This window comes from Mercenaria mercenaria, chromosome 16, assembly GCF_021730395.1.
Source record: "Mercenaria mercenaria strain notata chromosome 16, MADL_Memer_1, whole genome shotgun sequence".
In the NCBI taxonomy this organism is placed as follows: domain Eukaryota; kingdom Metazoa; phylum Mollusca; class Bivalvia; order Venerida; family Veneridae; genus Mercenaria; species Mercenaria mercenaria.
Genome location: NC_069376.1, coordinates 45,204,453 through 45,227,151, shown reverse-complemented (window position 1 = coordinate 45,227,151; position 22,699 = coordinate 45,204,453). Strand labels below are relative to the sequence as shown.

Below are 22,699 nucleotides of genomic sequence, written 5' to 3'. Positions count from 1 at the left end.
TTCTAATGTAAAATGTTTACGTGAAATACATGCAGTGACCCAACGGTCACTAGTTATAACAGAAAACGCTGTATACAATTGTTAATACGAGCATGATAACATGAAGTACTAAATAATCAATTTCGAAACGACATCTTATTCAGAATGTAAGTTTCTTAGGGGACCAAAAAGAAACAAAACCCAAAACCCTAATTGTTTAAATGTTCAGCCGTACCACTACATGTACGAATTACTTTGAATGCATCTAAATTTCGATTTTAACTGCAATGCTAAACAAGGCTGAATTCTAAATAGATATTTAAAACCTTCTGTGTGAACAAACCGTGAATGCATTTACAAATATTACATATATCAATAGTAGGTAACTGCGCACTTGTATACAAACACGTATAACATAAATATCGTGCTGTTTAAAGAAAATTTACCCAGAAAGGATACTAATAATGATGATCCATGATTTATTTGTCTTTTTTTTTTGTCTTCATCAGAAACTTTGTATTTGTAAGGTATTTTTACAGATATAGTACATGACATTTTGTATACAGTCAAATAAATATATAGGGTGTGATAATATGTAATAATGATAAGTGCAATATCTCAGAGGGCTGAAACACTCTACTAACAACGTTGAAGGGGCCTCCGTGGTCGAATGGTTAAGGTCGCAAATATTTTTAGATACAGACCAATCGGTTTGGTATAAAAAAAACCAAAGAAATCGTTCGCTTTATGCTTTAAGGTATTAGATGCCTACTGGTAAAGTTTACAAAATGGCATTTGCTTGGTATATTCTTAAAGGTGGCCGTGTTTTGCAATTTTTAAACAACTTTTACCGTGCCGTTTTCTTTTTATAAATTTTGTATAATTAATGGTATCTCCTCAAGCTCAAGTAGAGATAAATTTCAAAGTGATTGCCACTATCCAAAACGTTTGCAGAAAACTCATTTTACCATTAATTTTAACAAAAGAAACACCAAACTATTGGCAAACAATTATAAAACACAACATAAAAATGTCAATATCATTTTTTACTAGGGTGCCTCAAGTAAACGGATTTAATGAGACAGAACTCTAACTTCAACATTGAAAAAATAAGGTCGAATCCTGTGTTTCTGTTTTGAATTTTGCTTACTTCATGACATGTAAAACATACCTATCTTTCTTCCACGATATGTAATCTAAAGAGTGAAAGCAAACTAGAGAACTTTTACCGCATGTAACTCAATATTTCTAAAGATGTGTAACTCTACCCCTTCTGTTTAAGTAGTACATTGACTTTGAACAGCAAGAAATCGCTTATCAATTTTTTTTCATTTTTGTACAGTAAATCAATTATAAGTCTTGAAAGAAATAAAAACCTACTAGAAAAAAGGAAAATAAGAAAAAAAAATTTGATTCCAGTAGGGTTTGAACCTACGCCCCCCCCCCCCCCCCCCCCCTTGGGAATTGCAGTGAAAGTAGGTTTATGGTAGGAATTGAATAATCTTCAAAAAGGAGGTACTCTATTACGCCTTTAATGCCTTAACAACGTCCGGGTATAACGAATACATTGTTTGTCTCAAGAGTTCGCTATAACCAGAGCTTACTTTATAAAGGAAAAGCGAAATACTCATGCAATTGAGGTCAAAAAAAAAGAAAAAAAGAAAAAAAAAGAGGAAGACTTTATTAATGGTCCGATGAAACAACCCAGAAGACAAATACTAATGCCGCTCAGGCCCATCAGGCTTTATGAACTGCCTTTCACACTGTCATCTACTTGTCCAGTAAGACACAATCAGAAGAAAAGTTTATCGTTTAACTAATAGGGAAGAACACCAATCAATGCGATGTGTCTCAAGTTAGATGCTTATTGATCTCTTGTCTTTAAAGATAGGATAATGCAAAGAAAACACACACACATACACACACAAATAAAAAAAGAGACTCAGATCTCAGATAACTATGGAATACATCATCAAATTTTTATTCCGATAGTAGCATTTAGTAAAATATATACGCATATACAATAGCGATATCAGTGTTGAAGGAGTGTTTTGGTGTATATTATATAGATTATGTTAAAACGTATTTTCCATTCATTTGGGTTTCAGTACAAAGCGTTTCTTTTTACAGCCGATGAATGTCAATTTTCATAAATCGTTACATTGTGAAGAGAAGTTGCGTCACTAGAAATATGATATGCAAAACAAAGAAAAAATATTTCGTTTAAATATAAGACATTAAATATAGTCAGATAGTCACCAGCTATCATCTAAATTTGAATGATGCTAGGACACCTATAATATGTCATTCATCGCGATGACAAAGTACATCGCTTCTGGCTAGAAAGTTAAAAAGTAGCAAGCTATTTACACCCCCTATAAACGACTTCACTCCCACTCTTTCTGTTGCGACCGATCAAAACAAACAACTGGCAGGCCGATCGTATGTCGTCTTCAAATTATTTTGCTTAACACGGTTTGTTTATTTGAGTTTTACAATGAGTTTAACATAAATATGTGTATGTGGTGATATAACAGATGAAACAGACAAGTGATGTTTACAAAATCCTGACAAAATGCGTATGTTGACTGATCACACTCATTGCATGGAAATTCATTCGACCAAGTCACAAAATTGGTAAATAACATGTCAAATTGATTTGCAATCCAATAATCCATGAAGCATGTATACTACATAATTATAAGCAAATAAGATCATGCATAGCTGTTGCTTTTTTGAAAGACATCACTTTTTAGCTAAACGGTAAATATCATTCCCTGTATGCCTACTTGCCAATTTTGATACTTCATCTGAACACTTATTTGCGACGGACACAGTATTACATTTTGCGCCTTAAGTATGCAATTTATGACCTTTAAGGGCTTAAATTTTATAAAAATATGCACCGAAGTGTCTCTATTGATCAGTCTTCATGTATATATTTGTCATTTAATGTCGAACCCCTCGTGTTATGCATGTACTAATCAATGAGGAGGGGTTGCGTGTGTGTGTGTGGAGGTGGGGGGGGGGGGGGGGGGGTCGCGGCGACTCTTTCGTTTACAAGCAAGTATTCCGTGTTGGTCTTACATACCCTTATTATTACGTCAAAGGGTCAAAGGGTAACATTTTCATGTTACAGTAAATAAAAACAACAGTAAAACAAACCAGCAATTATTAACGATAACAAAATTTTATTCATGAATTTAAGTAACAATTCAAATATTTAAAAAATGTCCGAGAGCCGTAAAATCCAATCTTATATGTAAAAAGTCTTAAATCGTATATGTAGAAAGTCTAGTTCCTGTCCATGTCAAATTTAATTCCAATCAGAATAAATAACACAATATTTCTCACAGTTCAAACGTATCTTTAGTATATCCAAAAGATATAATTCCTCTCTTGAACTTCAAATAATCTTTCAAAATATTAAATATCCACTGGTAATATTTTCTTTCAGAAATATAGGAAAGTTTCATAAATATCTACAATCTAAGTTCTAGCCTGTTGCCAGACAACAAAAAGTACATTCTGGAAATATCAAGGACAATCCTTTCTAAAATAATTGTTACACTGTTTATCAATATTTTTGGTGAATACTCAGGAAAATTCAAAGAACTTTTGTACATGATGTCTCAACAATGACTCATCAATAAGGAATGGCATATACATAACACCTTATCAGCTGAAGAAAAAGAAAAAAAAATATTGCAACATAATAAAAATAAAATAGACATAATGCATGATAAAGAAATTGAATGCTTCAATATATCACATCTACAATTATAACACACATTTATATTAAACAACATCCTTTTTAAATATGAACACTCGGTTCGAATTATGGATAGGGCATCTGGTATAAGATTATTTTTACCCTTGACAGACTCCATCTAAGCAATCGTTGATATCTAACTTTTCATTTTGTTAATACACTCAACAAAATTCCTAATTGGTAAGTTTAAATTGTATTACTATTTTGTTAATAATGCATGTATTCACACGAAATTTCAAATACCGACATTTGAATAGGTAGTGCAGCTAATAATTAATTTATTTTTGGCGACCCGCAGCCAAAGTACCACATTAGGCGTTTCGACTAACATTACATATTTTGCACGTGTAGGGCATATGCACCAACATGCACGTGTTCGATTACACTTTTGGCATTACTGACGAAAGTCCTACTAGAAAAACACATATCATGGTGAAATTGACACAAGAGCAACGTAATCGAGCTGTCGGAATGTTGCTAGCCAGGACACATTTACGACACGTGTGTAATTATTTTTGCAATTTCAAAAGAATTTTGATATAATTTGTTTGTAGCTGTTAACTTTGATGGTTATTTCCATTTTCTCGATTACAAATATCTATATTTTGAAGTCATTATCCGCTACTTCAGCTACAGCGCTATTGGTTACGACGACGGGAACATGTCTTTATTGCCGCGGCGGTCCGGGGTTCGATTCCCGACGAGGTCATCTTTTTTTCTTAATTTGGAACTTTTGAAATATGTTAGAAACAAAAATTCATATTCTAATTTTCATAATATGAGCATTAATAATTCCAAGATTTTAACCAACATTGATCTACACTTTACAGGTAAGAAATCAAACTTTCGAATTAAATAACATAACGTACCTTCCACAACAAGCTTGTTTGTTTTTGTCGGTGACAGTACAAATTCATTTTTGCACATTTTCTTTTCAATAAGCAGTATCGATAGGTAATAAAAAAACAACGGAAATTTGAATTAAACGTTTTTTAAATCCGAACCATCCCCGCCCCCGCAATGTTGACACTTAATTTACTTTACCGAGTCGGCATCATTAATTACTAAGTTAAATGTCATTGGAGAACTATGCGTAAAAGCTCACATATCGTGCCGCTCTTGATCACTCGAGATATTTAGTGACGTCATATATTGTATGACATTTGTATCGTACAGGTTTTTTTCTTGGATTATGCATTAGAAAATGTGTGATTAAAGATATTTTTGATAAGCATAGTTCAGTTATTTACCTGAAAGGCTTCGAAACACTGTGCTGATTGACTGGATGATCCAGGGGCGTAGCGTGATTAATTTACTTGTTACTCTAGGGGAGTGTGAGTGGAGGAATCCCATCATCCGGCGGGGTCCGGGGAGCCTCCCCCATAGACACTTATAGCAAACAAATAGGTGACTTCTAACTATGCTTCTTCAGTTTAGAACAAAATATTCATAAACTGCTTGGACATTCCGAATGTATAGAAAGGTCTATATAAGTTGATGAACGTTACAAACCGAGGTCAGGGAGAGGGACGAACCCGGCGTTTCGGAAGGACTTGGACAATGCTGTCTTATAATTCAGGACAAAATTTTTTATTCACTAAGTAAGCAACATGAGTTCCTTTCCTAAACCTGTTTGTTGTATTAGCGTATATTTGTATTCACTATACATTTTATATGGAAAGACAAATGCTGGACAGCAACTGATCAGACTGCTGAGGACAAACATTGACTTTTGAATAATTTCAAAACAGACAAAATGATGAAGCTATTTCAACAGATTTTTATTTCATTCTTCGAGTAAATGTACGGTAAATTCTCTGTTAGATATTGCAGTTATAGGAAAATGTTGTTTACATTGTATTGATTTCTAGATCAAGGCCATTACTTAAAGTTATTGTTTGCCATCTGTTGCATGTTTGCATGTTGCATGTTTGTAATATCATAATTGTGCAATGAAAATGGATTTACAAAACTTACAATTGTCTTGAAAGGCATCTCTACATTCTTGTAAACAATCAAGTAAAAATGATACAGAGACAAAAGTCTCGTGACAGATGTTATTTACATCCACGAAACGATAATCAAGGAAAAATGCAGACGACATTAGTAATTAAATATTTGCTGGTTATAAGTACAGTCAAACATGTGCTAAAGACCCCCTCTGAACAGAGACTACCAGGCTCTAAAGATCACATGATATTTCCCATTTTAACGTTTACATTGTATTTTAACCTGTGCATAAAGACCACCTTCAAATAAAACCCACATTTTTCCTCTCCCAGGGGTGGTCTCTATAGACAGGTTTGACTGTATTTATAACATATGTGTATTCTAGCTTTAAAGATACCGGGGTATTAGCGTATTTCAAAGGTATTGAGGTGTAGGATGTATAATTATTTCGTGCGTTAAATAATTTTGATTGATGTACTTTTTACGGCAATAAATTTTGTGAAATAGGTGTCTTTTTACTTTACTACCCCATCATGTTACACCGCCTCGGTAGACTAGTGGTAGAGCGTCCGCCTCGAGTGCGGGAGGTCGTGGGTTCGATCCCCGACCGTGTCATACCAAAGACGTAAAAAATTGTACTAGCAGTTTCCTCGCTTGGCGCTCAGCATTAAAAGGGTAGTGCTAGGACTGGTAAGCCCGGTGTTAGTATAATGTGACTGGGTTAGGTATCATGCCACATGTCTACGGTGCGATATTCCAGTGAGGCAGCACTATAAAATTGGGCATTGTGCTGCCTGCTACAAGTAGACACCGTCGTTTATATGACTGAAAAATGTTGAAAAAGACGTTAAACCCGAACACACACACACCCTCCCGTGACGGAGTAAGTATCTCGCAGTATATTGACCCGGAAAGTATATTTTATGTGGAAATAAATGAATTGATAGTTTAAATGACTGAAGTTGTGTGTTATACTATGGCAATGCGAATAAAAAAACTTAATGTTAATTCATTAATCTTTCTTTTAGCTCCCGTTGATTCTCTTTGCTTATGGGATAGATATGTTTTTGGTTTGAGCAAATTAGGAAATAATGCTTGGGAGTTCATAGTTAGATACAGTTGTTCATCTTTCTAATTTTTTTGTGATGGACAATTGCCAACAAGATTGTTCTTTTGGTCAATAGCAGCTATATAGTATATATGCATCTGAATTCATATATGTAGTTAGAAATTTAAATGTATTTAAATTTAAATATGAATTTACAATAACAAATGCAAGTGGAGCAAAGAAAACAAACAACAAAAATTAGAAATGTTAATAGCAGAGCAACAGCAATCTACCATCACAAAAATTATAATAAAAAAAGGATGAATATCAAACAGGGAAAGCCACGTTTTAAAACGCAGCCTCCCCAAACGTAATCCCAGCACGCGGACGCGCACACGACCAGCACACACACTTACACAAAGCAAACACACAAGGACAAAACGAACAAATAAAGGAATACAATGGGGCACCGCCTTGGAACGGTCAGCGGCAAAACCACTACTGGGAGCTTAAACCGGTTAATGGTGCACCTAGCCTCACTCTTACCCACGCCATGTACCAAAGTCACAGGGCACTGTAAAAATAAGCTATCCCCGCCAGGTGAAACCCTTACATACGCAAAGTCAAGAGAATGCATATAATGTAACAAACAAAAATGCTATTGTATATTTATATAAATGCAATCGTTAAGAACATAAAACCGCAACCCGACAGAAGTTTGAAAATGTTACCTACATGTAGACAAAAAGGAAAAAAAAGGCACACACACAACAGTACAATTTGGTTCTCTACTGGTTCTGTACAGTGTATAGTGCTCACTTCTATTCCACGCCCAAACTTACAAATATATGAGCCGTGCCATGAGAAAACCAACATAGTGGGTATGCGACCAGCATGGATCCAGACCAGCCTGCGCATCCGCGCAGTCTGGTCAGGATCCATGCTGTTCGCTAACAGTTTCTCCAATACCAATAGGCTTTAAAAGCGAACAGCATGGAGCCTGACCAGACTGCGCGGATGCGCAGGCTGGTCTGGATCCATGTTGGTCGCAAACCCACTATGTTGGTTTTCTCATGGCATGGCTCATATACTTTATGATTAACTACTGACTACATAATTCATCTGTATAAATTCTACTACACAGATAACGATAAGTTTTATAACGATACACACTACAATTGTCTTTTTCTGCTCAAATGAAATATTATCCCCTACAGGAAATTAGAAACTAATGTAAAATTTGATAGATGAAACTATTTATAAAAAACATCAATTTCATATTTTTACCTCTCAGGTTTCTGTAGCTGTCGTGATGGTTATATGTTTGGATGAAGTAAATGGAGGTAACATTTATATTTATTCTTTTCTCACCCAGTGTTTGTTTATTCGAATGTTATTTGCCAAAAAACATGCTTCAATAAAGTACAGTCACGGTTTTGCCTTTTATATATTTCTCCCTTTTTAGCAATCCACTTTAATGTGTTCAGCAAAGAAAAAATGTTTTTAATCATTTCTATATTATTTTGCCAAAAGTTTATGTATTGAGCGAATAAATATCCGATACTAAAGTGTGCCCATTATATTCGATGAAATGACGGAGTATGAAATAAAATCTGTAAAAAAAGATCATTTGGAAGCAAAGAATGCAACCAAGAAGAATAATAGCAGCACTGAAAGTATTTATCATTTACTTATTCAATGACAATAAATAAACATCACAAATTACAAACATGTTTCAATTCTTACACAGTTCTTATTTCTAAGCCAAGTTTTCTGTCAACAATTTGTTTCATTTAGTGATTCCTCTGATTAAATTTAGATTTAGATATTATTGAAATGTATAGATGTTCAAATTATTCAATTAATTACCAAGTTATACTGCAATATTGTCTTTTTTCATACAGGTTTGTTGGCAGTATGTAGAAATGGTGACGAAGAAAATGTGTGTGCCCCAACACATGAATGTAAGGCCCCAGTTCTGGGAGATTGTCAGCAGCTTTGGTGCTGTAAAGAGGAGACGTATTCTAATAGCACCCCGCCTGGTAGGTTTGTTGCTATTTATCATTAACAAAGAGTCTCTTGTTTGTGATATGAGAATAGAACGTATTTGTCAACATTATTTGCAGTTAAAAACAAGGATGAATATCCAACAGGAAATGCAACGTTCTAAAAACTCTCCCCAAACGTAAACCTAGTGCGCGGACGTGCACACGACCCCTACATACACACAAACACACAAAGCAAACACACAAGGACAAAACGAACAAATAAAGGAACACAGTGGGACACCGCCTTGGAAAGGTCAGTGGCAGAACCACTACTGGGGAGCTTAAATCGTTTATGGTGCATCTAACCTCACTCTTACTCCCACCATGTTCCAAGGTCACGGGACAGTGTAAATAAATGTTATCCTTGCAAGCTGAGACCCTTACATACGCAAAGGCAACAGAAGGCCTGTAATGTAAAACACAAAAATGCCCTTGTATATATTTATAAAAAAGCAATCCGAAAGAACCTAAAACGCATGTACCCAATGCCTTTGCAGAAGACAGAGCAACAAGGAAAACACCCATAAGGTATTAGATGCCTAAAAGTAATGTTTACAAAATGGCATTTGCTTGGTATATTCTTAAAGGTGATCGTGTTTCGCACTGTTTTGCAATTTTTAAACAACTTTTACCGTGCCGTTTTTTATAAATTTTGTATAACTTATGGTATCTCCTCAAGCGCAAGTAGAGACAAATTTCAAAGTGATGGCCACTATCCAAAACGTTTGCAGAGAACTCATTTTACCATTAATTTTAATAAAAAAAACATCAAACTATTGGTAAACAATTATAAAACACAAAATAAAAATGCCAATAACATTTTTTCTAGGGTGTCTCAAGTAAACGGATTTAATGAGACAGAATTCTAACTTCAACATTGTAAAAATAAGGTTGAATCCTGTGTTTCTGTTTTTATATTTGCTTACTTCATTCAAACATAACCTTGGGGCAGACGTAAAACCTACCTAAATTTCTTTCACGATATGTAATCTAAAGAGTGAAAGCAAAATAGAGAACTTTTACCGCATGTAACTCAATATTTTTAAAGATATGTAACTCTACCCCTTCTGTTTAAGTAGTAAATTCACTTTGAACAGCAAGAACTCGCTTATCAAATTATTGTTTTTAATCATTTTTGTACAATAAATCAATTATAAGTCTTGAAAGAAGTAAAAACTTACTAGAAAAAAAGAAAAATAAGGGGGGAAATGGTCCCAGTAGGGCTCGTTTTTGTCGTGTTGGGCGACCAGTGAAGTTTCCACTTTTTTTCTATTTTGAACCTACGCCCCCCCCCCCCCTTGAAAATTGCAGTAAAAGTAGCTTTATGCTAGGAATTTGAATACTTTTCAAAAAGGAGGTACTCTATTATGCTTCTATTACCGTTAAGAGCTTGACGAAACAGGCCATAAGACGGAAATCAAAATAGCTCAATCCAGGTTGGATTTTAGAACTATCCATCACAAAAACTATCCACCATAGAGTCCTCCACCTCTTCAGTAAAGCATAGCGTCCAAATGTAAAAACATGCAATGTGTATCAAAACAGTTAGGTCATAAACTCTTTTTAAACTCAAATTCAGAACGTTTTGTCTCGTCAGATGTACATCACAAAAAATAGAAAAACAATCCTACAAAATAACCAATAGGTAAGCCATTTCCTAAGAACACTCGCTTATATTTTCTTTCCTTTCTAGTTTTTCGTCGAGCCCAATTGCGGAAATGAAAGACAAAATCGTCCAAATGGCAGTTTGATATATGTGCGTTAGTGCATGCGTTCGTCCGTCCGTCCGGATTTGTTTGTCCTGACCATAACTTCGATATGTATGGAGCAATCTTGTTTATATTTGGCATACATGTTAACCTCAATGAGACGGAGTGTCAAGTGCAAACCCTAGGCTCTTATCGTTAATGTCAATGTCACAAATGTCATTTTGTTCGAGCCATAACTTAAGTATGGCGCATTCTTTTTTTTATTTGGCATAAATGTTTACCTCTATGAGACGGAGTGTCATGCGCATACCCGGCTCCCTATCTCAAAGGTCAATGTCAACATGGGGGTCAAAATCTATTTTAAAGCTTGTCCGGGCTGTAACTTTTCCATGTATAAAGCAATCTTTTTTAATTTGGCATAAATGTTTGCTTCAATGAGACGGAGTATCGCGCGCAACTCCCATACCCCTACCTCAAATGTCAAGGTCATACTTAGTGGTCAAAGGTCATTTTAAAGTTTGTCCGTGCCATAATTTTGACATGCATTGAACAATCTTATTTCTAATTGGCGTAAATATTTGCCTAAATGAGACGGAGTGTCACGCACAAACACCAGGCCCTTAGCTCAAAGGACAAGGTCATACGAGGGGCAAAGGTCATATAAGATCTTATGCCATAACTTTTACATGCACATAAATCTATTTATAAAAAAACTTAATTCCTTACAGTAGATAAACATTCTTGTAGCGAACAATATAAAGCTTTTCAAATTTCAGCCAATTTGAAAATTTTCAAAATTGCCTAGGCCATATAAGGCTTAAGTAAACTTTGTCCTTTATAGTTTAATTCTTTGCTGTTGGGAAAACCGAGGCCACTTTTCTCTGGTACAGCATGTACTTCAAATTAAGGGTGTTTCCCTTGTTGCCCTGTCTTCTGCAAAGGCATTGAGTACATGCGTTTTAGTGATGTATATATATATATATATATATATATATAAACTATACCATAAAGTAGGCAGATGTACGTTTGATCTTTAGATTCAATCCTTAAAAGACCGTAAAAATGGACAGATATATCCGACGTAAAGGTGGGCGGACTAACGGTACTGGAATTGAAAAGAATCTGCAGATTTACGGAAGGGTGAAAAAAAAAAATGTAAGAGCATGTTTTTTTTTTTTTTACATTACATGACTGCTGTTGCCTTTGCGTATGATAAGGTTTCACCTGGCGGGGATAACTTTTATTTACACTGTCCTGAGACTTTGGAACATGGTGGGGGGGGGGGGGGGGGTTAAGAGTGAGGTTAGGTGCACCATAAACCGGATTAAACTCCCTAGTGGTGGTTTTGCCACTCACCGTTCCAAGGTGGTGTCCCACTGTGTCACTTTGTTTGTTTGTTTTGTCCTTGTGTGTGTGTGTGTGTGTGTGTGTGTGTGTGTGTGTGTTTGTTGATCGTGTGCTCGTTTGGGGAGGCTGCGTTTTCAGAACGCGGCTTTACCTGTTGGATATTCTTCCTTTTTTGTCATATCTGTACCTGGTAAAGATCAATTATGTGGACTTAGAAATATTTTTATTGTGTGGATGGTCGCTTATTAATTTTAGTTTAGGTTAAAATGTTGAAATCAAACTTGTCTGAATTGGCTGAAATGTTTAAATCATTCCGGCCGTGTATCAACAAATAATGGGCCCGACTTTGTTTCCCCTTTGGACTGCAATATTCTAGTTGTTCTACTTATGAGATTTCTTTTTTCTCATTATTTTTTTTTTTTTATTTCATGTCCTTGTGTTACAATTTCTCAATATTAAGTTCCTACTGAAATTATGTTTGATTTGATAATAAACTATGTTGTCCAGTAGAGGGGCCCGTTGTAAAAGGATATAAAATTAGTCAATGATATCACTGTCATTTTATAATAGAGAATATAAAATTAGTCCACATCTAAATGTTTCTGATGAACATTTTTATTTGAATCTGTAATGTTGTGAATACCACGCACTATTTTGGAAATAGTGCTATTCCAGAACAGTTAAAACGTTAGGGTAGATAATATGTTATGGAACCATCAAACACCCAAAGCACAGCTATACAGCCATGCCAGACACTAATGCATTGCAAAGTAGGACCGCAAAAGATATAGAAGACGGGTTGCTTCAAAAATCCAACAAGTGAATTTTGATTACACGCAAAATGCAATTATGGGTATGGGGTAGAGAAAGGAATGAATGGAGGAGTTTGGGGTTTGTGGAAAAGAACGAATGTTTATTCAACAGGAAGGCAAAGCTCCACAAACCACAAACCACCGGGACTCAAACACTGACTAGCACAAGCGAGCACACGCACTAGCGCTTGCGCACGCGCATACGCACGCGCAATCACACACATGTATACACTCACACACAAAGCAAACAAACAGACAAGCAGGAAAAACTGAACATAGTGGGGTACCACCCAGGGAAGGCTGATGTCCGAAACAATGATGGGCGCCTAACAGCATGCTTAGTAAAATGAAAGAGGGTGCGTAACAGCGAAGGGGTGAGGGTAGTGGACGACAATATACTGTAAGTGTAGTAATATTCGAGGGCTTCAAATTTTCGCGATATTCGCGGTGATCGGCAATCCTCGAATTCATGATTACCGCGATTATTGCTACACAAATTTCTACTTTTAAGTCATATTTTCGCGCAAATGTGAACCATCTCAGTCTAGTCTGTAAAAGTATGCATAAGCTTTCATGATACATTTGTATCTTTATGTATATAATTAATATAAACATCTTGTTATTTATTGTAATTTAGTAAATTATTTAAAAAAATCAATTTTTGTTTGTGTTATGTTTTACAAAAACACTTCCAAACATGCACAAATAAAAAAGTGTCAAAGACGGCATTCAAAACCATCAAACAAATTTTCACAAACACAATTAATTGATCATTAGATCACTTTCTAGCAGCTTTGAAAACATTTGCTGTTAAGATGTAATTTCTATTGTTAATTTAATCGGTTCCAAATTCAATCCTTTTATGGACTGCCCAGGTATTTTGTTTGCATATTTTTTACGATGCTAAACAGATGTTTAATGTAATCAATATCCCTTTGATTGTTTGTAGGTGTTGATTGAAACACAGTTGTTATGTCTATAAACTATCAGAGGCGTACAGCGTGTCACGGTTTATGTACCTATGACTGATCCGTGACGTTGTCGCGATTCGTCCGTGTTTTATACGAGTTAAAACTCTTGTAGTAGCCTCCACGGAGCGGATATTTTGTTGTGCGCGAAATTATGAGTTTAAGCCTATGTCTCCGCGAATTCAAAATTGCGCAAATATATCTACGATGCCAAAAATGGACCGTTTGGCAAACATTTGTCTCCGCGAATTCATATACACTTACAGTACATATGAAATACAAAACAGACTTAAACCAGTTGAAAATAGTGACACCGGCTAAGAACGCCAATTAACCTTTATAAGGAAATATGAGGTTGGTGGGGCTGGGGTGAGGGTGCAAAGTTTAGATTTTTTGAAAGCTAGACAGCGGCCCGTTTATTATGCTAATGTTCAGCATAACAAAGACTAAATGCTTTGTGAACTACATATAATGGTAAACATACCATCGACCATAACAACTTTCATTTAGAAAAAAAAGAGTCTCTTTGTCTATATATAAGAGCGGTGTTCGAAAACGTTTGCAAATGACACGTTTTCTACGATTTATCAATTAAAAGGTGATATTACCTTCAAAATTTTCCTATTTAGCCAGAACACATCGTTTCAATTTTGTTTTTAATCTATTTTTTGAAACAATTTCCATACTCATCTTTGGGTACAACCGTGAGGAACTGGTGAACTGCAGACCACATTGCACTTCTGGACTTGTATCTCTCTCCTACCAGACAGGTGATGATATTTCTTTCAATTTTGGAAAGAGAAAAAATCGCACGGAACCAGGTCTGGGCTGTAGGGTGGGAGCTACAATACCTTTTCAGACTTCAGATCTGTAGAAGAGTTGAGAATTTGTGGGCTGGAGCAGTGCCATGCAACAAATGGACATGCTAGAGACCGGCTTATGGACGTACTTTTCTCATTTTGTTCACATTCTTAAAGAAGATACAATTATAACACATTTATTGCTGTCAGTGTTCATTTAGCATTACTTTTAACTTTTTGGCATGTTTCAGAGCCCATAACCTGTTATCAACATTCCGCTTGGGCTCATAAAACTGGGCCCATGTCTTATCTATCAAACACCTTTTTATACGCAGGAAGAGGGCGTATTATTTTATGACGCCGGTGTCACAGAAACTTGACACAAATGTTCACCACATCGAGACAACGTCAGAGCGCATGTTTTGGATGGCTCGCTTCAAGGTCAAGGTCACACTTAGGGTACTTTGTTCCGTATCCGCTCTGTAACTCTTGAACTGCTTGAAGGATTTTAAAGAAACTTGGCACAAATGTTCGCCACATCGAGACGACGACGTGCAGTGCGCATGTTTTGGATGGCTCGCTTCAAGGTCAAGGTCACACTTAGGGTACTTTGTTCCGTATCCGCTCTGTAACTCTTGAACTGCTTGAAGGATTTTAAAGAAACTTGGCACAAATGTTCGCAACATCGAGACGACGACGTGCAGTGCGCATGTTTTGGATGGCTTGCGTCAAGGTCAATGTCACACTTGGGGGTCAAAGGGCATATCTTCGGGCGTATATTGATCGGCATTGTGGTGTTCTTGTTTTGATATTTTGGCTGCTTCTTCAGCAGTTGCTTTGACATTTGCAACCTCATACGTTTCTGCTCATCGCTGAGCAAATAAGGGATCCAGCGAGCTTATTTTCCTAACCTTTTTTTTTAATAAAGTGGACAGATGCAAAACCCAAATTTGTTATTTGTGCCAGCTGTCTAACATTGAAACGCGTATCTTTGTCAACGATGGACTGCAGACCTAGGTCTTTCTGAATAAAGGGCATCTTATAGGACTACTGATTTCTGCAACATTTTCAATAAATTGTATGAAGTAACAGCACTAAACAAGAGCCTAACTTTTAAGGGGTACGACTTAGAAAATTGCAAGGCAGAATTCTAAGGAGAATAAAGGATCACAGAACCTTACACTTAATTAGTCATCGCACCATCAAATAAGAATGGCTTATTGTGGAGGGTTCAATCACCAAATATGCAGTGTGATTTTCAATTATCGCATTGTATCCTCATTTGACACATTTTGCAAATATATATATACCTAACTCTAAAACGATTACGTGATAAGGGGATAGTGGAATTCACAGGTGTGATCTATTGTCGTTTTCCTAGATTATATTATTATATTATTCACTCCGTTTTTTGAACATTGCATTTGAAATAAAATAACTACTTACTGTTACTGATACAATCATTCTAACAAACTGAGATAGCACAAATACTTATTCCACTGTCAACTACCTAGTGCTTAATGATCAATACGTCATAAGCTGTGCGAGCGGATCCTATAACTGCTTTTCGATTAAAATGATGTAACGTTATGTTATAAATTGCTGTAAAATTTAATATGAAGCGTCAAACTTGATTGATGTATAATAGAAAATTATGATTACATGTTGTATTTGTCGGTTCGTTTTGCACTTGAGCCGCACCATGAGAAAACCAACACAGTGCATTTGCGACCAGCATGGATCCATTTGCATTCGCGCAGTCTGGGCAGGATCCATGCTGTTCAAAGCATAATGTAATTAGAGAAACCATTAGCGAACAGCATGGATTCTAACCAGACCAGACTGCACGGATGCGCAGGTTGGTCTGAATCCATGCTGGTTGCAAATGCACTATGTTGGTTTTCTCTGGTGCGGCTCATTTTAGACGTATTGTTGCAGTATAATGATTTGCCATATTTTAGTTGACAAACAGATACATTTATACACTTTACAGTTCCTAAAATTGATTAGCTTGCCAATTTTGTTTTATCTTTATTGTGACTTCTTTATAAAACTTTTCATAATTTAAACCAGTTGGGGACTGCACATGTGTAGCCGACTTCAAGTATTGTGCACAACTCCCATTTCCATATCCCCGCTCCAGTGAATTTGGTGCAAGCTGTGTCTGCTGCGGTAAGTTTCACTGTTATTTTCTTTAGCTTTCAAATTAAACGTTCCTTTCACAATATGTTAAGATTATATAATTTACCAAATGAGACTATATATTATAATGGCCCATCCCTATTATTTTGATATACTGAAAAAATAAAGGCAGAGATTTACCAGAATCACAGAGCAACCGAAACACAGTCGTAGAGCCATGCATTACAAAGAAAGAACGCAACAAAGAAACTACGGAAACATACAGCACACGGGATACATCAGCAATCCAACAAATACTTTTTTATTATTTGCAAAATACAAAAAGGGATGTAAAAATAAAACAGGTGGGGTGTTCTGGAAAATGGAAAAAAGTCGCAGTTTTATGCATGTTAATGTTTACAACCCCTTCATTCTTATTGCCTTCCACTAAAAAAACACAATTCTTTAGTCGGTAAATGAAAAATGAAAAGCGAGTTCTCGTCCGTGTCATTGCACTCTTCGTAGGTATTTTTCAAAACCCTATGTATGATACTTTAAGACTTATCGGACAGTTGTCTATATGTATATAGACAAAAATCATAGGTATCCGGGCTTGATCATGAATTATCTACCCTTGAAAATAATTTTTTTTTCAGTATTTTCCGACTTTTAAAGGCAGATAATTCATGACCAAGGCTTGGTACTTATGATTTGTTTCACATATATTTCACTGCTTTTGATTTAATTCTCTGTCAGTAAACACAGTTTAAAGATGAAATTATGTCTGTAACAAACTTTCGGCCCATGTCAATATAGACACTGTGGCAAATGTCCTTGAAACATGAAAGAATGATACCTTAAAGTCCTGGTCTTTCCCACGGACCGAACTTATTTAAACTCAGCATACTGACTGCAAATAAAATGAAAAGTATTATAAATGCACAGTTTCCTTGCCTTGATATTGAATTATCTGCCCCTGAAAATTGATTTTTTAGTATTTTGTTATTTCAAGGGCAGATAATTCAAGATCAAGAACGAGTACCTATAAATTTTAATACAATACTAGTATTTCCGTTTTAAACATGGATTTCAGAAATTATGTCCGTATGAAAATGTTTGCCTATGTACATATAGAAAACTGTCCGTTATGTCTTTAATATTACACGTTGTAATATCAGATAAGGATGGTTATACTTCCTATTGGACGGAATAAAAAATTCAATGCACGAACTTACTCACATTTTACATTCAAACAGACTGTGAGGAAAAATGCGTACCATTAAAAAGATATGTTACCGAGACAGAACTTTGTCCTAATTTTGAGAGACCTGTCGGAAGATGTGACAACAATAAAGATCGCTACTGCTGTCCATGTAAGTATAATAAAACACCTCTCTTTATATTTAGGTGTGGCCTCGATGGCCAAATGATTAAGGCCGCTAAACCGTATTTACTCGGAATGGGTTCGAAACCAGGCTAAGAGGGTAAAATTCTTTTGTGTATAAAAAACCTTTAAACTGGCTTTGAGAAAGTCGATGGTTCCTGTCAAGGGCACATCCATGCCTATAATACTGTACGGAGGGGCATCTTGGTTCTTAATAAACATTCTAGTATGTCTGTCTCTGTTAAAACACTCTTATGTTAGAATGACGTCACGTTAACGTGCGGTGACGTCAAAGCTTTTTTTTTGCGACCAAGAAAGAGCGCTTCTGTATTTTATCTACTGTTTTAGATTAAGGAGGTAGGTTACCTAAATGTCTTTGTATACCCATTCTTCAGAAATCAAATCATGAACCTGTCTCCGATCTGCTGCTTAATGGTTTAATAATGCAGAAATAATGAATAAATTGCCGCAGAACGCTTTAAAACGTTGTTGCTTTAAAATGTCGTCATAACAATGAAACCAAAATACACTGAAAAGTGTTAAATATTCATATGTCCCTTCTTCTTTCAATATGAAATACTTTTGGAGGGTTATGTACTTTAAACATGGATCAAAATTGTACTTGAAGGGACAGAGGTAAATGAAATTGAGATTGTAGCAGTTAAAACATTAAATTACACCAAATACAAAACATGCTGCGGTTCAATTAATTTGAATTTACCCTGGTAACGAGGTAACCTACCTCCGTAAGGCAATAGTGTCATAACGAGAGAAAGTAAATACAAAAGTTGTTTGTTTTGTTTTGCAAAAGCGGTACAGTATATAGTGTGTCACTGTAATTGCAACCAGGCAAGGCATTTTTGGGGTTTTATAGCCTCAAATGAAATCGATATATAATTTTACGGGCTCAGCTAGATATGCCAAATTATAAATGTATGACTATATGTTATGTTGTCTGAATTATTGACTGTGTTTGACTGTGTTGTCAATGATCATACATGAATCGTATGTTTTAGATTTTGTCTTCCTTCATGAATTTAGGTAGAAGTTTAGGGCTACATTTGTGTAGAGAAGTGTGAATTGATATCAATTGATTTTGTTTGTTATGTATATGCTATGTTTGAAATGAGCCCTGTTCTATTTTGTAAGGCGTTAGGACATCATAATGTTGAGAATGGTTGAGAATTGAGAATTAGACATTTATCAACAAGTTCCTTTAAGCAATGCTATACGTGATATGAAAACATTGAAGATAGACTATCTGCAGGTTGGTGCATGCAACACAATTGTTTCATTTGAACGACACCGTCTCGTGCAGTTACATCTGTCTATGTACCATATATAAAGAAATCATATAAACGATGCGCCCACAGTACAAACTGTCGTTTTCATGTGCAAACTTAGTTAGAAATACAGGTTGCCAACTCAGATATTATTACATGTAACCAGAAGCCCCCCCCCCCCCCCCCCCCCCCAAAAAAAAAAAAAATAAAAATAAACGTTGATATTTCGATAGTATTAGATAATAAAGAAAATGAACATGTATCATATATATTTAATCCAACCAAGGACGTGAAATTGAAAGTTTTTTAAGCCATTAAAATTAACAATAATAAATGACTTCAAAGCTATATTACTATAAGTTACTAAACGATCTCAAGTACCTTTATGCAATACATGTTTCGCTATTGAAGAAATGTTATATTTCGACCATTCACTTTGTCTCACTGTAAAGGCACCGCTCATAGAAAATCGTCCGGTCGAAATCTACGTTTAGAAGTTATTTCATAGGTGTATAAATGTGTTATTGCACACTTGCGGGAATATTTATTGGCCTAATCATTCAGAAAAATACTTGCCATTTCGCAGCAAAATATATCACTGAGGGAGGATCATTTAGTATGACATCACTATTTTCGAATAAACATTTATTCATAATCGTAACAATAACAACTCTTTCTAGAATGATTATTACAATGCAAATCATTGATTTCCATTTTCCTACAGCAATTGATGAAACTCACAAGGCATGTAATAGCTTTAAAAGATGTCCCAAACTCTGGAAGGACATTGGCTCTTGTGGAAAATGCTGTGAATTCTAGTAAAGGTAAAATATCCCACAATGCCATTGAAATTAAAACAGTATTTAAATTAATTTAAATACTAACTAAACTTTATACTTTTCGTTACTGTACAGATTATATGTATTTCATTGAAAAGCAGTATATTTCAAATAATTTTATATCCTTTTGTCCGTCAGATGGAAAAAAGATTAACCCTGCAAAAGATTGGGTCATACAAACTGTATTTCGTAGTATGCAATTTCCCCAAAGAAACATGGGCAATATTCTTTATTTTGTGGAAGGTCTTTATACCCTTACTCTTTTTTTTGTTTGCTTATATCGTAATTACTTAGTTATTTTGGGATCTCTGCAGGTGAGTGCTTAAGATAGCTAAATCGAATCATTTGCTGTTACCGTCCTGGGTTCTAAACCTCGGTTTAAGTGTAAAGTTAAGGCATGTGATATATCCATTCATCTTGTTTCCATCTCTGCGAAGGTGGCAGCTTAACCATGGCTGATATCATGCCTGGAAGGATACTTGTGGACCTTTGCCACCATTCTTCATATAACCTCAAAATATACCGTTTTCCCAAAAAAGAAAAAGAAAAAATTCTTCAACTGGATGAAATACCGATAAGGATACATTCTTTGTAAATGATGGGAAAGTAAGCGCATTAAAGTTGTAACTGAAAAAAACCCGAAAAATAGTGATATAGATAATCTATCTTAGGAACAATTGTTTTGGAAAAATATATAACAGTAAATATGTCAGCAGCCGATTTCATGAAGAACACACTTCATTTAGTCAAATCCTGCTGACAAAAAGTTTGGGCTAAAACGGTTCATGAATATACACACAACTAAAGCTGTAGCAGCCTTACAAATGAGCCGTTTAAGTGTGTTCAAATGATTTCTCTTGCTTTCACTAAGCGGTCGTCAGAGTAAAAGATAAAAAGGTAACATTGCTATTGTCATGAACCTCCTACATGACGTAAACAAAACATTGTGAAAACATCCGCATCCTTGTACATGTTTGTAGTCAGTTTTTTGAGAATTTTCATAAGGTGCTAACCAAACGTTTTTTTTTTGTTATAAAGCTTCATCAGGTTGACTTTCAGTGCATGTTTGAGGACAGATCGTCATGACTGAACTTAAGTGTCGCTTAGGTTTCGGCAAAGATAAAATACACAAAACATCTTCACGTGAACAATTTTATGGACTTCCACCAAATTTAGCATGTAGTATATGCAGCTTATTCAAATGGTTTTAGGGTTGTATTCTTTTAACAGAGATGTTTTAATAGTTTTTTTGTCCTTCTGTTTTTGTCTGCTCTAAGGGACCGTTAGAGCTAACAGAAAAGAGAACAATTGACAACTTCTTCTTATAAACTTCATGGTAGGTGTTATACTTTCAATTTTTGACATTCTTAAAATTCGTTTCGGTACTAATATTTCAAAGAAGTAAAATTAAATTTAAATATAACAATGCCTATTTGCATTGTCTGAAATTATATATAAAAGTACTTCCTCTTGACTGACTCTTTCATATCTATGCCATGCCTATCGTTCTTAGGGGTAAATGCTTGCCATATGTACTAAACAGAGTTATTATGTTTCATCATACCCGGATAAATGATTTTCGTCTAAACTGTAACCTTTTATATTACAATGTGTCATTTGTTCATGTCAGCAATGTAAGGCAAGGCTTAAATGACCTTCTTCTTTTATGATCCTTTTGTTCAGCTCATGTCAGGTTTATCTAATAAAATCATATCTCATGTTTTGATATCTATTATTTGAATACATTCAACGAAATCCATTTATTTCCAAGCGTTTATTATTGTTTAATTAAGGAACAGTTATCATATGGGTTAGCGAAAGCATGCAATTCTTCTAATAAATATTACGATCATAACTGTGCAGATAAACAATGAACGTTGACGCCATACGTCTACCTTAAAATCCAAATAGTATTGTCGGGTGTTTTTAAAAAAATAACGTTTTTGTTTTCAGAATGAAGGTGACATTGATGGCGATAGAAAAACTGGACCAGTATAAAAGGACAGCTGTATGACATGTTAAAACATATGAGACAAATACGACGAACCGCTTAAGATTTTGAATTCACACGGTCAATGCTTGTTTATGAACACAAATCCTCAGAATATAACCGTATCATATTGGAAAAAAATGAATCAGTTAAAAGGAATGCTTAATGACATATTAAAACATATTAATTATATTCTGACAATTAAATATCTAGAAAAAAGTTGATTAGTTTATTAAGCTTACTGTCGTCCACCTATATGTTTATACTATTTAAACATTTATTTCATTTTGTTGGATTCAAAGTCGTCCCGACACAATTTTAGGTCATATGGCGACTTTCCAGCTTTGATGGTGGCGGAAGACCCCAGGTGCTCCTCCGTGCATTATATCATCACGAATGGGCACCTGGGTAGAACCACCGACCTTCTGTAAGCCAGTTGGGTGGCTTCCACATATGAAGAATTCAACGCCCCGAGTGAGGCTTGAAACTATTTTTGTGGGCAGCGAAGCGTGACCACAGATTTACCATACCACAAATTTACAAACGATACGCTTACTGACACTTGTTTTGTAGAGTAATATATACGCTGTCATTACAAAAACTACAAAACATGTATCAGTATACTGATATAAACATTGAATTCCGGAAA

The 22,699-nt window shown here is 35.4% G+C and overlaps 1 protein-coding gene across 1 annotated transcript; it reads left to right on the top strand.

Moving 5' to 3' along the window:
- Positions 1-346: 346 nt before the first annotated feature.
- Positions 347-22,288, top strand: LOC123541132 (uncharacterized). Its single transcript, XM_053526915.1, has 7 exons — positions 347-454; positions 8,043-8,092; positions 8,654-8,791; positions 16,507-16,605; positions 17,811-17,927; positions 19,946-20,045; positions 22,014-22,288. Exons 1-6 carry the CDS (start codon positions 444-446, stop codon positions 20,038-20,040), a joined length of 510 nt encoding a protein of 169 aa, XP_053382890.1. The 5' UTR covers positions 347-443; the 3' UTR covers positions 20,041-20,045; positions 22,014-22,288.
- The last annotated feature ends 411 nt before the right edge of the window (positions 22,289-22,699 follow it).

Bases quoted from the DNA above. Each gene is read 5' to 3' on its own strand.
- LOC123541132 (XM_053526915.1), top strand. The intron at 8,792-16,506 runs GTAGGTTTGTTG...AATTTAAACCAG, and splicing joins TTCTAATAGCACCCCGCCTG to TTGGGGACTGCACATGTGTA. The intron at 16,606-17,810 runs GTAAGTTTCACT...ACATTCAAACAG, and splicing joins TGCAAGCTGTGTCTGCTGCG to ACTGTGAGGAAAAATGCGTA.